At 51.3% G+C, this 16,907-nt stretch overlaps 2 protein-coding genes across 2 annotated transcripts; one reads left to right on the plus strand and one right to left on the minus strand.

Annotated features, from left to right (window-relative positions):
* Positions 1-38: 38 nt before the first annotated feature.
* On the minus strand, positions 39-13,326 carry J3458_020992 (Nonribosomal peptide synthetase; the record flags this gene model as incomplete). Its single annotated transcript, XM_066122341.1, has 2 exons — positions 5,547-13,326; positions 39-5,359 (listed from the first exon to the last, which is right to left on the minus strand). Exons 1-2 carry the CDS (start codon positions 13,222-13,224, stop codon positions 39-41), a joined length of 12,999 nt encoding a protein of 4,332 aa, XP_065972593.1. The 5' UTR covers positions 13,225-13,326.
* Positions 13,327-14,635: 1,309 nt separating this feature from the next.
* On the plus strand, positions 14,636-16,859 carry J3458_020993 (uncharacterized protein). The gene is made up of 2 exons (XM_007812556.2): positions 14,636-16,168; positions 16,295-16,859. The coding sequence occupies exons 1-2, from the start codon at positions 14,996-14,998 to the stop codon at positions 16,676-16,678; spliced, it is 1,557 nt and encodes a 518-aa protein (XP_007810747.2). The 5' UTR covers positions 14,636-14,995; the 3' UTR covers positions 16,679-16,859.
* The last annotated feature ends 48 nt before the right edge of the window (positions 16,860-16,907 follow it).

Consider the following 16,907-nt stretch of genomic DNA (forward strand, 5'->3'; position numbering starts at 1 on the left):
TGGCTCCGATGGAATCACCTCCGATCCGAAGGAAACTATCATCCGCGCTGATAGAGTCCTGCCTTAACACCAAGAACGGATGCCCATAGGCTTTGCAGACGTTTCTCCATGGTACTGCTGGGACGTTTATATTCTCCGCTGTTATAGTTCAGCGCCATGATCTCTTCGAACGTTAGCTGCTGGCCAATTTCGCGCAGACGTCGACGGTCAGTCTTGCCGGTTGCCGTCATGGGAGCCTCATCCAGTAATAGGTAAGCGGATGGGATCATATAACTAGGAATTTGTGTGGAAAGTCTCTCGTTCAAGCCAGCTGTAATCTTGCCAGTCTGCTTGGCGCGTTGCGACGTATTCATTGCTACCCCATCCTCGACATGAATAAATGCTATGAGCACGGATTTGTCGCTTTTCTGGGGCTTGATAACCTCAGCAAAAACCCGGACCGGCGCATGGTAGGCGATATTATTGCAGACGTGGTGCTCAACATCCCCAAGCTCTAATCGCTGACCATTAATTTTAACTTGAGCATCCTTGCGACCTATAAAGGTCATGCTTCCGTCAATATTATATCGGACCAAGTCTCCTGTCTTATATAGCCGCCCTCCGCGCCCCGGCGCTCTATGAACGAGCCAAGCCGGGTTTTCGATAAAGGCCTCTAGGGTTTTCGCAGGATCATCCAGGTACCCTGCCCCGACAAGAGGCCCTTCAAGTAGAAGTTCGCCAACGACGCCAATTGGCACAAGCTTGTCATGGTTGGTGGGATGCACAACCCAGGTGCACATGCCAAATCCTGTGCCTATGCTAGCAGCAGACGCATCGGCTTTGCCCACCACAGCGAAGGTTGCCTTAACACTGCACTCTGCAGGACCATAGGTGTTTAAAACAGTCGCCTGTTCAGCCCATTGTGCAGCAAGATGGGTTGTCAATGCCTCACCACTAAATAGCAAGTGATCCAGAGTGGTGAGGTCAGCTGGGCGCAGAGTGCTTGCGACGGATGGTGTTAAATCGGCAAAATTTGCTTTATACGATAACAAGGAGCCGGTTATGTTATTAGAAGTCTCGTCTTCAGAAGGAATGCACAAGCAGGCGCCGGACGTCATGGTGTGCAAGAAGTTAGACCAAGTGACATCGAAGGCATACTTGACGAAATCGTACACGCGCGATGTGCTTTTGAAACCTAAAGCTTGTTGTTGGTAGCGAACAGCGCTACAAAAATTAGAATGTGTGATTACCACGCCCTTGGGAACTCCAGTGCTGCCAGATGTGAAGACAATATACAACCTGTTGATCGGCTTGACATCCGGCAGGGAACCGGAGGGCATGCTTAACTTCGCAAGATGAGCATCGCTGACAGGAACCGTGACACAGTCTGCAAGACGCTTTGCCATTTCCTCATTTGCCGCTGATGTCAGGATGACTACAGGATTAACCTGTTGAATAATGCTGCGTAGACGTTCCTCTGGAAGAGTTCTATCTAGAGCTACGGACGCACCGCCTGCTTTCATAACAGCAAGCATAGCCACAGGCATCCATTTTGATTTCTCAAAATATAAAGGTACAATAACCTCTGGTCCAATGCCCAGAGTAACCAAATAATGGGCGAGTTTAGTAGCAATACTATTCAACTCGGTATAGCTGAAATCGCCATCCCAGGCACAAATAGCGGAGGCATGAGGGTTTTTATGGGTCACATCCGCAATAATATCGTGTACGAGTCCATGAACAACCTCATGTACTGTTTTGTTCCACCTCCAAATGTCTTGCAAATCTTTCTCGCTGATGTTCTCCATTGCAGACAGTTGATTTTGTGGTTTGTTGACAGCTGCAGAGGTAGCTTTGTCATCGCTAACGAGAAATTTGACCACCTTTTCTAGAAGCGAAACGACACTCCGCGCCTGGTCATTGGATACGCAGGCTAGTCGGTGATCAACTGTGAAGCAGACCAAAGTGTCAGTGTGTCTGATGCTGATTGTGAGGTCATATTCGGTCGGATCTTCCCATTCAAGGTCAGCAAACACTAGATCTTCTGTCACCATGCCTTCAGATAGGCTATCACTATCCCTTTGGAAGGATATAATAGAATTAAAGAGATTCTGGCCATATGGTAGGCCTAGTTCGTGCTGGATATCAGCAATCGAGCAATGCTGGAAGCCAAGGTCTTCCAAGACTTGATTGTGGACGTGATTGATCAAGTCCTGCCCACTCCATTCTCGAGATATGTCGGTACGACATATCATGACGTTAGCAAACGCACCGATAGATTCCATAATACCCTTAACAGGGAAATCTCGGCCAGATGACAGATATCCGAAGCAGACTGAGTCAGAACCTGTGTAGGCAGACAGGGTAAGAGCCCAGGCGCTCTGAAACAAGCTGGCAGGTGTGATCGACTGAGCCTCGCAGAATCGCTGAATGTGGTGGAAAGTTTCATCACCAAGTTCCAAGGTAGCCACTCCGGTAGCACGCTCATCAGCCGCCGATCCGGCTTCGGCCAGTCTTGGGAAGTGGCAAGGCTCCATGGCAGATAGTTTCTTCTTCCAGTACGCCATCTTATCAGCTTTAGACAAGGACGTAAGGGCCAGAGAAAATCCTTGGCTAATGTTCCGAAACTCCCCAATATCAAGTTCGCCTGAGTAGGCTTTGGCCCAGTCCCGCATTGTGATAGCTGTTGAAGCGCCGTCGGAAATGGCGTGGCTCATTTCAATCTTGCAAATAACGCGATTATCACCTAATATAGTGCAGAGCACCAATCTATGGGCCGGTTTATCCTGCGTGTAGTCGATGCTAGGGAGTTCCTTGAACCTGTCAAGTGCTGATTCGAAGCTGTTGCTTTCGAGGAGAACAACATCCCCGAGACAGGACTTGAGCACAACAGAGTTAAATGCAGCCGAGGCATCCATACTATGAATGAAGACGGTACGTAAAGAGGGGTGTCGAGCGACAACGGCTTGCCATGCATCAACTAAAGCGCCGGCATTAATTACGTGAGATCCACGAGGTCGTATCTCCCAAGTTTGGGAAGTTTCGTATGAGCCTGTCCCTTTCATTTGACTGAGAAGAATTCCATCCACCATGGGAGAAGATGGGTAGACATTCTCGACTTGCGTGTCATTTAAAGCCTCAATATGGCTTAAGACGTTAGTATGTAGCTCGTCAAGTCCTCTATAATCAAGGTTGAGAAACTCGTAATCACAGAGAGTGCGCTCAGGACGTCTCTTGGAGAGCTCAAAGCAGATTGACTGCAGCGAGGTGTTAACTCGTTCTACCCATGCCTGGATCATGTCCTGGTGAGCAAGGTGTCGGTTCCAGGAAAAAGAGAACTTGGCTATCCCAGCTTCAATGACAACGTTGATATCGAATAAAACCGATGTTGGTAGAGACGGCCCAACCGGCGATACGCTGTCATCAAAGTTGACGACTTCGAAAAGAGATTCAGAACGCTCTAGCTGCTGAAACTGGCCATGGTAGTTAAATTGCACTTCCATTGTTGAAGCATGAGATTCAAAGGCCGCTATGCCTTGTTCGTTTAGGTGTCTTGATACCCAGTAGGCCCAACCGTTAGAGGATAGCCGCCTCCGTGCATCCTTGACTAGCCTTGTAATATTAGCAGGGCTGTTTCCATCGCTGCGAGAAATGTGAATAGGACTGATTGTCGTAAACCAGCCAACAGTGCGGGACAAGTCAACGTCTGTTGTCCACGGTTCGCGGCCATGACCTTCGTTGAAAATAGTAAGGCCCTCTCGCTGAGGGAATACATGGAAAAAAGCGTCCCAAATAGAGGAAAGAATCAGATCAATAGGCTCTGTATTGAATGCAGTATTAGCGTCTTTGAGTAGCAGGGCTGTCGTAGCCTTATCTACTTCAGTCTTCTTTTCAATGTGGTCCATGGCAGTATTGGAGGTATGCTCGGTGAAGTTCCAGAATGCGTGGTTATTGTGCACATTTTTAGTAGAGAGGACTCTATCCGGCGCGAACTTAGAGGACTGGGCCTCGTTAGTTTGTAACTCGCTCCAGACCTGGAAAGGAAAACTGTCTAGGAGTTTCTTCCCAGTAAGCAAGGCCTCAAGGTCATCTAGTATGATACGCCACGAAACAAGATCAACGACCAAATGGTGTGCGATAAGGGTTAGATATTGATCTCCAGATGGTAAATTGTATAGGTCTGCTGCGAAAACTAGACCACGTTCAATGTCTAGGCTTTGGTGGCTCTTGATCGTGCTTGCCTTGATTTCATGTATAGACTGAGCATCTGAAGAGCCAAAATGATAAACAGCATCGGCTGGTTTAGGAACACGCTGCATCCAACCGCTTTGGGAACGTTCGAACCGAGCGCGAAGCATAGAGTGCTGTTTGACAATTATACTAATGGCCATAGAGACGTCTCTGGTCAAGACAGGGCGGAAAATCTTCACGTAGAACCCTTGATTGCAGTAGTAGTCCTCCTTAGTGACATTTTCAGAAGGTGTTTGGGCGAAAAACCATTTCTGAATAGGCGACAGCGTAAAGGCCTTGCCAAATTCCTCTCGATATTCCTTGGTGCGATTGACTGTAGTATCTGTGGCAATTGTAGAAAACTGTGCCACATCGGCAAGCGATTTGCTTCTTAGCAGCACGCTTACTGAGAAAATAAGGCGGGCGACGCGACAGTAGGACGAGAGACGCATGGCCGAGATGGAGTCGCCGCCATTAGCAACAAAGGAGCGTTGGAGGTTTATCTCGGAAAGAGGGACGTTCAAAATAACGCTGCAAGCGTCGCAAAGGATACGCTCAGAGTCTGTCCTGGGCTCACGGGCTGCAGGCGCGAAGCCCGTATTGTTGATTCTGGCAAACGTTTCCGAGTCCATTCGGAGCAACCAGTCCTCGACAGCGCGTCGATTGAGCTTGCCTGAAGGATTCAAGGGGATGTCTTTGAGAGCAACCCAAACAGACGGGACCATGTATGAGGGCAGAGCCTCACCCAACAGACCCTGTAACGCGTGAATGTGGTCCTGGACCGCAGTACCATCATCTGCACCAACAAGTTCGATAGGGGGGGTATTATCAGCCCTATGAATGTTCTCCAAACTGAAGACTCCAACCAGCTTCTTTGCGCAAGGACCTGAGTTGGGATACAAAGACGCAGACTGGCGCGTAAGTGGATGGCGAGCCATGTGATTCTCAACTTCGCCGAGCTCGACTCGCTGACCATTTATCTTGACCTGAGCATCCTTTCGGCCGACAAATAAAAGAGCACCATCAGAGTTATACCTCACGAGGTCACCAGTCTTGTAAAGGCGACCACCACGTCCAGACTTTCCAGCCCCGCCGCGCAGTAGCCACGGAGGGTTATGAATAAAGACTGCATTAGTCTTTGCTTCGTCGCCTAGATAGCCGTAGGCCAACGAGAGGGCCTTCTAAGACAAGCTCACCGATTGCGCCAATTGGAACAAGTGTATTATGATTCTTGGAATCGGCAATCCAGCACAGCATGCCAATCCCACGTCCAATCGTCGGTTCGCCATGAATACTGCGATCAACAGTGGCAACAGTTGCCGTGGGTGTGCACTCACACGGTCCGTAGCATAGCTTCAAGTCGACAAGTGCTCTCCATCTCTCGGCATACTCTGGAGATAGTCTCTCGCCACCTAGAATCAACGTGCGCAGAGACTGAATAGTGCTGTACTGCAAGGCCGTCGCGGCAGATGGGGTGATGTCGAGGATTGTAGGCTTGAATCGCCTGATGGATCCAGCAAGGTCGTCTCTACGTTCGCTTTCGGAGGGGATGCACAAGCAGGCACCAATAGTAAAAGTATGCATGAAGTTATTCCATGCTGTATCAAAAGCATACGAGGTAAAGTCGTACACTCGAGCATCCGGGGTGTATCCCTGAGCAAGCTGCTGATAGCGTACGGCGCTGCACACATTTGCATGGGTTAGTATAGCACCCTTGGGTATACCGGTACTGCCCGACGTGAAAATCAAGTACGCTTTATTCCACGGCTGGACTTGGGGAAGTTGATCAACACGTTTTTCACCCCGAACTCGCTCAAAATGTTTGCTGCTAAGAATAATAATCGGTGTGTTCGTTAGTTTGCTTGCCAGCTCCTCATTGCTCGAGGAGGATACCACCACAACAGGCTTAATCTGGTCTATGATGGCTCGAAGACGATCCTCCGGCTGGCGTGAGTCCATCAAAACTGATGCGCCGCCCGCTTTCATAACAGCCAGCATTGCAATTGGGGTCCACTTAGACTTTTCAAAGTAAAGGGGAATAATAGTCTCGGGACCGACACCAATACTAGCGAGATGATGGGCAAGACAAGTAGATAAATCGTTAAGCTGGCGATAAGAGAAATCACCATCCCAGGCGTTTACTGCCAAAGCATCCGGGAGCATCTGAGCTGTCTTCGAAATCATATCGTGAAGGCAAGTGTTCAGAGCCTCAGGGCAGGCGTCGTTCCACTCCCAAATATCCCGCTTGTCTTGGGCACTTACCATGTCGATGCTGGACAGACTCTTGCTAGCATTTTCCGGGATGCACAATTGTCGAATAACGTGCTCAAGTTGGGTGGCCAGTCTCTTGACTTGCTGAAAGTCCAGGATATTGGCATCGTACGCGATACGCAGTCTCACTCCCTGCCGTTCCAGACTACACTCGATTGTCAGAGCGTGCGTGTCGTACTCAGTCACATTAGTGTCGTCCTCTCCATTTTCATCCCGTCTGCTTATAAACCAGCGGCTACTCGTATTCTTCTCCTTATCATCCTCAACGGGATGCACAACGAGCAAAGTCTGGAATCCACACGCTCTTTCAGCTTCCGCACTTACGCGCCGGATGCGTTGCAGTCCCGTCTGTTCGAACGCCGTCATCTCCACTGCTTGGGCCTGAACTCGACGTAAGAGTTTCTCTACAGTCATCTTTGCCCATTCAAAAGCGACTCTCACAGGAACTGTAGCAATTGTAGGTCCAATAATTCGCTCAACGTCCAGCACTCTAGCCTGTCGTCCGGAAACAGTAACACCGAAGACAGTATCAGAGCTATCGGTATACTTTGTAGCCAAAAGTGACCATGCTGCCCGTATCACCATGGAGGGCGTTACATCAGACTTTGGCCAGTTTAAACCCTGGAAACGATGCTTGATGAAGGCATTTGACATTGGCTGGTACGTGACAGACGGAAGTGACGGGAAAATCTGAGCTTCAGAACCCTGAAATTGCTCCTCCCAGTACGTGGCGACAATACTCTGATCAATGTCCATGATATGCTTGACAAAGGTTTGAAAGGGAGGCGGGAAAGGAAGGACGCTGCCTCCATTCAAAGAATATGTGGCTTCAAGCTGATTCAGCATTAGAGGAATGGACCAGCCGTCGTAGAGAGCATGATGAATGGTCCAGACAAAGAACCGACTGCCATCAACTGGGTCTTGAAGCACAGCAAATCGTGCCATAGGTGTGCCCAGGCCTGTGGTGAGCTGCCTGTCAACCATTTCATAATCTTTGAGGCTGATTAATTCGTCCTTCCGAGACCAACTGATGGGTCCGTCGACAATGACTTGAACTAAGCCACGCTCATCGAGATCAATAATTCGAGTTCGTAGGATGGGCGTTGCGGAAACGACAGCCTCCCAGGCTTTAAAAAACTGTTTAGGGCTTATACTGGGCAGCAGTGGGTAGATAAATCGGGCAACATAATCGCCAGGTCGCTTGGCAGTCAAAGCAAGCAGGCCCTCCTGAAGTGGTGTACAGGGGAACGCATCGGCAACTTGCCCAGCCTCGACATTGCACTTAGCTGCGATTTGCTCCTTTAGAGATTCGAGGTCTTCTGCTGGATTCAGAAGCGTAAACGGCTCATTTTGATGGGCGTTTTTGCCACCAGCACCGACAGCTTCTTCGCCAACTACGGTAGCCAAGTCGCTCAGCAGCGGGTGCTTGAATATATCGGCCACGGAGAGGGTGAGGTTCTGCTCACGAGCTGCCGCCACAAGCCTCATGGCCGCAATAGAATCACCTCCTATGCGCAAGAAACTATCGTCTGCGGCAATACTTTCAGCTTTCAAGCCTAGAACAGCCGCCCAGAGACTTTGCAGACGCTTCTCGGTAATGGTACACGGCTGTGGTCGCTCGGAAGAAAAGGGTAAGTGGGTTCTCACGAGGTCCTCGAGAGTCCACTGTTGGCCCATGGCGCGAAGCTTGCGGCGATCGATCTTACCAGTTGGCGTGACGGGGATTTCGTTGAGAGGAACGTAAGCCGATGGAACCATGTACGCCGGTACCCGTACCAGAAGTCTGTCGGCAAGGCCAGCTGTAATTTTTGCGAGTTCATTCTGTATAGATTCTTCATCTCTGGGCTCAGAGGCGATGTCAATTTGGAGAAAGGCTACAAGGATCGCATTGCTGCTGCCTCTGGGCTTCATAACCTCTGCTACAACATTTACGTCCTGTCCATGTGAAATGCTGGACTGGATGTGGTGCTCAACGTCGCCCAGTTCCACACGCTGACCATTTATCTTGACCTGCGAGTCCTTCCTCCCGAGGAAAATCAAGGTTCCATCTGCATCATATCGTGCAAGATCGCCAGTCTTGTACAGGCGTCCGCGGCGACCAGAGTGATTAGGAGTTCCTTCCAAGAGCCAGGCTGGATCGTTTATAAAGGCGGCCGCGGTCTTTTCCTCCTCCCCAAGGTAGCCGGCCGCCACGAGGGGGCCTTCCAGCAGAAGCTCGCCGACACATCCCAGAGGGACAAGCTTGGAGTGATCAAACGGCTGTACCAGCCATGTGCGCAGACCCAGGCCTACACCGATACCTATACGTTGACGTCTGTCCGGGTTTGAAGCTTTGTGGCGGGTGACTTGTTGGGCAGTGCTAAACGTCGTACACTCGGTTGGGCCGTACAGGTTAGTCACGGTACTATCCGGATGCAAGCCGCCAATATCGTCAGCCGAGAGGGCCTCGCCGATGAAGTGTACATGGCATAGGCCCTTGAGAGACTGCAAGTCAAGTCCGCGAATGGTAGACGGCGTGAAGATGGCTGTGTTGGCGCCAAGACGAGTGATGGCGCCAAGAGGGTCGTTGCGGCGATCATCGTTGCTTGGAATACAGATGCAGCCTCCGGCAGAGAGGCCCTGAAGAAGATTGCACCAAACCACATCGAACATGTACGATGCAAAGTCGTAGACTCGTGAGTGCCTAGTGAATCCTAGGGTTTCACGCTGATGTCGAATGGCGCTAGTGATGTTTGCGTGAGTGACGACGACGCCCTTGGGGGCGCCAGTACTGCCAGATGTAAAGACGACGTAGAGCGAATTAGATCGATTGACAACGGGCAGCGGTGTTTCTGCCGCGGCGGTTGATGTCGGTAATGGTATTGTTTGTGTTGTCGTCGTCGGTGTTGGTGTTGGCGTTGGCGTGTTGGTCCGTGTCGCCGGTGGGATTGCTCCCGCCACCAGTTGCTCGCCCACCACCACAGACTGGTGGGGGACCAGGCGGCGAGCGAGATCCTGATTGGCTACTGACGTTAGTATCACAACTGGACTTACCTGCTTCACGATGCTTCTGAGTCGATCTTCCGGCTGCGTATAGTCGACGGCGACCGACGCTCCCCCAGCCTTCATCACGGCCATCATGGCCACGGGCATCCACTTTGACTTCTCAATACACAGCGGGACGATGACCTCTGGGCCGACTCCTAGAGTGACGAGGTGATGAGCCAGGCGGGTCGATAACTCATCGAGCTCGCGATACGTCCAGTCCCCATCCCACGCGCACACGGCCTGTGCCTCTGGCTGCTGCTTCGCCGTCATGGCAATCAGATCGTGCACAACACCATCGGCAGTATCAGGCACTACCGAGTTCCAGTGCCACATTTGCTGGAGGTCCTCACGACCGACCAAGACGACGTCTTCAAGCTTTGTCTGAGCGGATTCAGCGTTACATAGCTGGCGGACAACATGCTCGAGCTGCCTCGTCAGGATGGCTACTTGCTCGTCATTCAGCACGGCAGAGTCGAATCTGGTCAGCAAGACGACGCCTTGATCTTCAAGGTAGCATTCCAGAGATAGCGGATACGTGCGGAATTCTGCCATTTCGTCGTCAAGAGACCAGTAATCATTATCACTGTTAGGCGCAAAAAGACTGTCATGAGTGGCCTTTTCTTTCTGGTCCGCAGCTGGCTGAATGACAAGCAGTGTTTGGAAGTCACAGGCTCGCTCAGCCTCGGGGCAGATTCGCCGAATCCGCTGCAGACCAGTCTGCTCAAACGCCGTCATGTCGACGACCTGTGTCTGGATTTGACGAAGCAGCTCTTGAATAGTCTTTCGCTTGTCTAGAACAATCCGCACAGGCACCGTCGCGATTGTAGGGCCAGTCATCTTCTCTACGCCTGGCAAGGCCGCCTGTCTGCCGCTCACCGTGACACCAAACACGGTCTCGTCAGCATTTGTATAACACGAGGTGATGATAGCCCAGGCAGCTCGCAACATTGTCGACGCGGTCACGCCCATCATCTTTGGCCATTTGAGTTCCCCGATGGCGTGCGTCAGCATCTTATCGGATCTCGGCTGGTAGCGCGGCGACGGCAGGATCGGGAAAGTCTGCGCCTCAGAATCCTTAAATTGGGCAGACCAGAACTTGGTCGCCTCGTCTTGCTGCATGTCCAGAATGTGTCTTACGAAGCCCTGGAATTGAGGCGAAGACTCTAGCGTTACCTCGCCAGCATAAGCCTGAGCAAGCCGCTCCAAAAGAAGCGGCTTAGACCACCCGTCGTAAAGTGCGTGGTGTATCGTCCATACAAAAAACCGTCTAACGTCGTCACCATCCGAATCTTCTAATAGTGCAAATCGAGCCAGGGGCGTGCCCAGGCCTGTGGTGAGCTCTCCATCCTCTTTCTGATACTTTGCAAGGTCCATTTCGCCATCCTTGGACGCCCATGTCGTGGGGTGGTTTAGGACCACCTGCACCAGCCCTTGTTGGTCAAGGTTGACAATGCGTGTCCGAAGAATGGGTGTCGTCGCTACAACCTCCTCCCACGCTCTCTTGAGACGTCTCATTTCCACTGTAGGTTGCAGCTGGAATACATGCCGAGAGACGTAGTCACCTGGATGCTTCGCTGTCAGGGCGATTAAACCCTCTTGGAGAGGCGTACAGGGAAAGACGTCCTCAATCTCAGCTGCGTTGACTCCGCAGGCGCCAGCAACTTGGCTTCTCATCACTCCCATCTCAGTATGGTCTTTCAGTAATTCGAAGGGCTGGATGAAGCTGCCAGTTTCGGAAAGCTCACCAATGACACCTGCCATGTCGTGCAGTACCGAGTGGTTGAAGATGTCGGCGACACTGAGCGACAGACCATGCTCTCGTGCGGCTCCAGCTAATCTCATGGCTGCAATGGAATCCCCGCCTAGTCCCAAAAAGCTGTCGTTGACACCGATATTACCGATATCAAGGCCAAGAACAGAAGACCAGAGGCCTTGTAGAAGGAACTCCATGCGCGTGGTTGGCTCTTTCTTCTCGGGAAGAGGCGAGCCCCAGGCCATGAGCTCCTGAATTGAAGAGGTCTCACATATTTCCCTCAATTTGCGTCTATCCATCTTGCCATTGGCATTCTTCGGAAAGACTTCTAGTGGGACGTAAACAGAAGGGATCATATATGCCGGTATATGGGCGGCCAATCGATTGTTGAGTCCATTGATGACTCTCCTCAACTCCCCTTCTAGCCCGTCTCTACCTTGTCTAGCAGCTGGTGTCGATATTTGCAGGAAGGCAGTGAGCAGAGGTCTATCGCTGTCGCGCGGAGTTACAAGCTCGGCGGCCACCCCCACATCCGTGCAATCAGCGACATGCTTTCGCACATGATGTTCAATATCTCCTAGTTCCACACGCTGACCGTTGATCTTAACTTGCAGGTCTTTTCGGCCTATGTAAGCAAGTTGTCCATTCGCCTCATATCGTACAAGATCACCAGTCTTGTATAATCGGCCTGGGCGTCCCGGGCCACCTGGTGGTCCAGCCACCAGCCATTTTGGGCTCTCGATGAACACTGCAGCTGTTTTCTCAGCATTGCCAAGATATCCAGCTCCCACAACTGGACCTTCCGATAGCAATTCACCAACGGCTCCAACAGGCAACAGGTTATCATGACAGGACGGGTCGACAATCCAGCTGCACGAACCAATGCTGTGGCCGATAGTGGCGGAAAAAGAGTCTACATTGGCAATGTCGCCCATCACGGCCAAAGTAACCCCGACTGTACATTCGGCCGGGCCGTACAAATTAATGACGCGGGTATGTTGTGCCCACTCCGAAGCTTGATGGCTTGGCAGAGCCTCACCCGCGAAAACTACTTGCTTTAATGTGCCGTTTAGATCCGATGGCCGTATCATGCTACCAACTGATGGTGTAATATTTATGAAGTTTGCGTTATATGCTAATATTGAGCCAGCAAGGTTGCTCATAGCTTCTTGTTGCAACGGGATACAGAGGCAGCCACCAGCAGTCATGGTGAAGATGAAATCAGACCAAGTTACATCAAAGGAGTGTTTGGTGAAATTGTACACTCGCGAGGAACTGGAGTAGCCTAATATGGCCCGCTGGTGGTGAATAGCGCTGCAAAAGTTGGAGTGGGTAATTATAGTGCCCTTGGGGGTACCGGTACTGCCAGAAGTGAAGACAATGTAGAGAATGTTCGATGGCTGCACCTCTGGTAATATGCTAGTGACATCGAAGGTGGTACTGGCCTCGTCGACAACTACGACTGGCCGTGTGGTGAGCTGGCCGGCAAGCTCAGTGGTCAAAGAGGAGGAAAGTATTAAAATCGGTTCGACTTGTTGAACAATGCTATATAGCCGGTCGCTGGGTAGACTTGTCTCGAGAACGACTGATGCACCACCAGCCTTCATGACAGCAAGCATGGCAATCGGGGTCCATTTTGACTTTGGGAAGCATAGGGGAACAATGATGTCAGGACCGACGCCCATGCGGACGAGTCGGTGTGCCAGGTTAGTTGAGAGCTCATCAAGCTCGCGATAGCTCCAGTTTCCGTCCCAAGCACAGACAGCCTGCTCCTCGGGCTGCAATTGCGCCTTCTGTGTGATGAGATCGTGGATACGGCCGTCCACCGTCTCTGGAACAGACTCGTTCCATTTCCAAATGATCTGAAGATCTTGAGGAGTAGCGGCAGTAGTTGCGGCATGTTGAGGCACGTCGTGGTGCGGCGATGAGGAATCTTGCACCTCATTTCGTGCAATTGCGGACATTTTTTCGATGACCGTGATTGCACTTTCGTTGTTTGTACGGTAGGTGGCGGGATTGTTGTCAGAGCCACCGCGAATAACTTAACAAGCAATGAAATGTTTTCCGTACGTTTCGTTTTTGTTTCTCAAGAAGCTTCTGCGTCTAGAAACAAAACCACCGGCCGCAAAAATCATTACAATAGAGGTAGTGGTGGGGGGCGTGAAGTTTTCCATCCGCCCACGGCTTATAATCCGATGATTCAAAGATTCAAGGTTACACTTCCAACTAGAGCGCCCCCCCCCCCAAACAAAAAGAGCTCATCCCCAGCCATTTCAGGCTGGTAACAGTAGTGCCCAAATGAAGACTGTAGCAACACTTACATGACATTTGTCACACACAGACAGGGTCCTCCGGTCGTTCCAGTTTAGTGGGCGTGTAACTATCGCTTGTTGAAGTCAGCATTACGTACTCTGTATTCCGTCATGAAACACAACTTTAGTAACAGGATATAGCAATGACGATCATATACAGAAGAGCTGTCGCAATATTTCGCCATGCATGGCGTTGTCAGCCGCCAATAGACACCCCCCGGATCTATCGCCGAGACCGAGCGGCTGAGGCGGCCCGACGCACTGGGCTGCTTTTGACGCGCGTGGGGGTCCTCACATCAATTCATTGGACCCCTGAGTCCTTCGGCCCCTGGCTCGGACCCTGGAGGAGGGTCTATGTCAATTATTGCATAAATATTGGATCTGGGACACACCCCTTATATCACGTGCGACAGCAAGGGCGTACGGCCGGGTTCCACACATGTCAATTGAGCTTTTCCCCTTCAGGCTTCGCACTAACTACTTAAAGTACCCTGAGCAGTTTCTCGGTTCCGTTTGCCTGCTCGAGTTAACTAAGCTTGAAAAACGAGCTAACGCAGGCATGCTTTTCAGCTAGTAACTATTCGCTTGCGGAGCACTATATGCTTTTTTTAAACAAGGATTTAGTGACAAGCCGTGCCCGAGAACTAAGTCAGAGCTGAAGGAAGATGAGAGCTTTGGACAAAATCAGAATAGTCGTTATTGAGTCTTGCTGCCACATCCTTAAAAAGGAAACAGGATCACCTTTTCCGTACTCCCGCGTATATCTTGCATGCACACTCCCCCCCCTTCAGAACCGCCACATGTTGTTGCAAGCCACGGGCTTCAAGAGATACGGAGTACTCATGCCGCATATAACGTTACTATGGCATGAGGAAGGCCCTTTCCGGAATGCAGAGGACGGCGACAAAGCTATTCACAATGCACGCACGCCTGTATCAAAAAGAGTATGAAAAGCAAGACAAAAAAAAAGACCCCCTCCTTGAGCCGGAACAAAGTGGCGTCCTACAACATTTGCTGTTTAAGAAAAGCGGAATACCGCCGCCGTTGCCTCTTGACCAGTCGTTGATCAACCGTGTCTTTCTCACGGCGTCGTAGAGACCAGTACTCCGTGGCCTTGGATGGTTCCTGGTCTGAATTATGTACTGTATCATCGGAGGACTTTCAGTCGGAAGCGTAGTGACAAGCACGACGAGGCATGATGCAATTCCGCTCACCCCCCAGTCATCACGTTTATTTAAACAATGTGAGCAAATTTCTTGCATTTCTACCTGGTTTCCCGTCGTCATCCTTCATAGAGCCCAGCTTTGCGCCCAGGTATACCAGACGCCTTGTTGCCTCTTGCCGTGGAGCTTCAACTCGCTCCGGTCTACCATACTACTAGCTAATATCATTGAAACGTCACGACAGTGAAGTCATATCCAACATGGCCCTCTACACTCCCTTAATCTTCTCACTTGTCCTCGTTGCAAGCCTCACAGCCGGCAAAGTCATCTACGCCCTGTTCTTGTCGCCGTACAGAAACGTACCAGGGCCCAGGCTGTGCAAAATCACACGCTACTGGGCCGTCTACCATGACATGTGGCTGCGGCGCATTGAAAAGATTTACGAGTGGCACCGCGAATATGGCGACGTTGTTATGGTTGCGCCAGGAGAAGTCTCATTTTCCGATGCGGCGCTGACGAGGGAGATATACGGGTCTACCGGGCGCCATCCCAAGAGTAAATACTTTGACAACTTCCTCATGTACGGCGAACGACCAATATTCTGCACGCTGGATGTGAGGGAGCACCGCCAGATGCTCAAGCGAACGTTTGCCTTTTACCAGCCGACGTCCATATATAAGCCGGCCAGCCTGCAGCCCCTGTGGACCAATGTCAGGAGGTTTCTCGACCAGCTGAAGAGAGACATTGCGGTACACCCGACGGTGGACGTTCTGCTGTACTGCAATTTCTACTCCTTCGACAACATCACGAACCTGGTGTACGGCCCCGAGCTCTGCGCCCGCACAATCGGGGATGCAGAGTGCGAGGAGCGCGCGATACTGGAGGGCTGGAAGGAGGTCGAGGTCTGGAACAACCTCTCCTACAACTTTCCGCTGGTTCACAAGATGGTTAGGGCGGTCGTGTCGTATGCCAGGAAGGACCCGACCTTTCTGTCGGCCGAGGAGAGGTTGACCGACTGGAACATGGACAAGATTGAGTCGGCAAGGCGGAATCCGGACAAGATGGTTGCCGGCTCCCTGCTGCACCAGCTGAGCAACATGAAGACGCCCGACGGCGAGGCTCTTCCCACGTCATGGATTGCCGCCGAAATGCTAGACAATATCCATGCCGCGCAAACCACGGTTGCTCTCTCGCTCACCTATACGCTTTGGAACCTGGCCTGCCACCCTGGATGGCAAGACCGCATTCGAGCAGAACTTTTCGCGCTGCCTGTCAAAGAAGATGGCTTGCCCAACTTTGACGACATCATGGCCGCACCGATACTGGATGCTTGTTTTAAAGAATCCAGCCGACTCAGTCCTCTGTCAAGCGGGAGGGCTGAGAGAGTAGTGCCTGCTACCAAGGCATATAACGGGGTTGTGCTCCCAGCTGGAGTAAGTGATTTCTTTTGGCGCATTTTCTATTTTTTTTTTTTATTCTTTATCCTTTTTTAGAGTTCATTTTTCTTTCTTTTCATTGAAAGTTGTTTCTTTGTGCTAACAATTGATGTTGAAATGCAGACCATTGTGTCAACATCAACCCTGTCGATACACCACAGGCCAGACGTGTTCCCAGATGCCCACATGTACAGGCCTGACCGCTGGCTGGAGGCAGACGAAGCCACCATGCGGGCCATGGAGTCGTGCTACATGCCGTTTGGCTATGGCGCACGCCTATGCCTGGGCAAGGCGTTCGCCGTAGCCGAGATCAAGCTCTTGATTGCGGGCATCGTGATGGAGTTTGGGCTTTGGGACGATCCCCAGTCGCCCACGACGGACAGGAGTATGGAGCAGCTTGGGACGCAGAACGCCATGCCCCGGGGCCAGCGATGTGACCTCAGTTTTAGGCAACTGACGGAGCGGCAGCGGGAGCGTGGCAACAGTGCGCAAGGTGCGCCATGTTAGCTAGTCGGGCAGCCCGGGGAGCAAGGCAGGCCACTTGCAGTAATTCAAGGAGAGAACGATCTGTCGGATAAAAGTATTGATCTTGGTAGCAATCATACTATGGGCTGGTTCTATACAACCATTAGGGCTCTCAACGGGCAGCAAAAGTGACTGGTGATGGACAACTTCAGAGCAAAGTAGCGTGCCGTATGCCGTAATTTGCGAAAGCCTTGGCAAATTGTAAAATGGA

The sequence above is a fragment of the Metarhizium acridum genome (assembly GCF_019434415.1).
Source record: "Metarhizium acridum strain ARSEF 324 chromosome Unknown scaffold_577, whole genome shotgun sequence".
Classification (NCBI taxonomy): domain Eukaryota; kingdom Fungi; phylum Ascomycota; class Sordariomycetes; order Hypocreales; family Clavicipitaceae; genus Metarhizium; species Metarhizium acridum.

Excerpts from the sequence above, each read along its gene's own strand:
- J3458_020993 (XM_007812556.2), top strand. The coding sequence starts at position 14,996 with ATGGCCCTCTACACTCCCTTAATCTTCTCACTTGTCCTCGTTGCAAGC. Across the intron at positions 16,169-16,294 it reads GGGTTGTGCTCCCAGCTGGA|ACCATTGTGTCAACATCAAC; the intron begins GTAAGTGATTTC and ends GTTGAAATGCAG.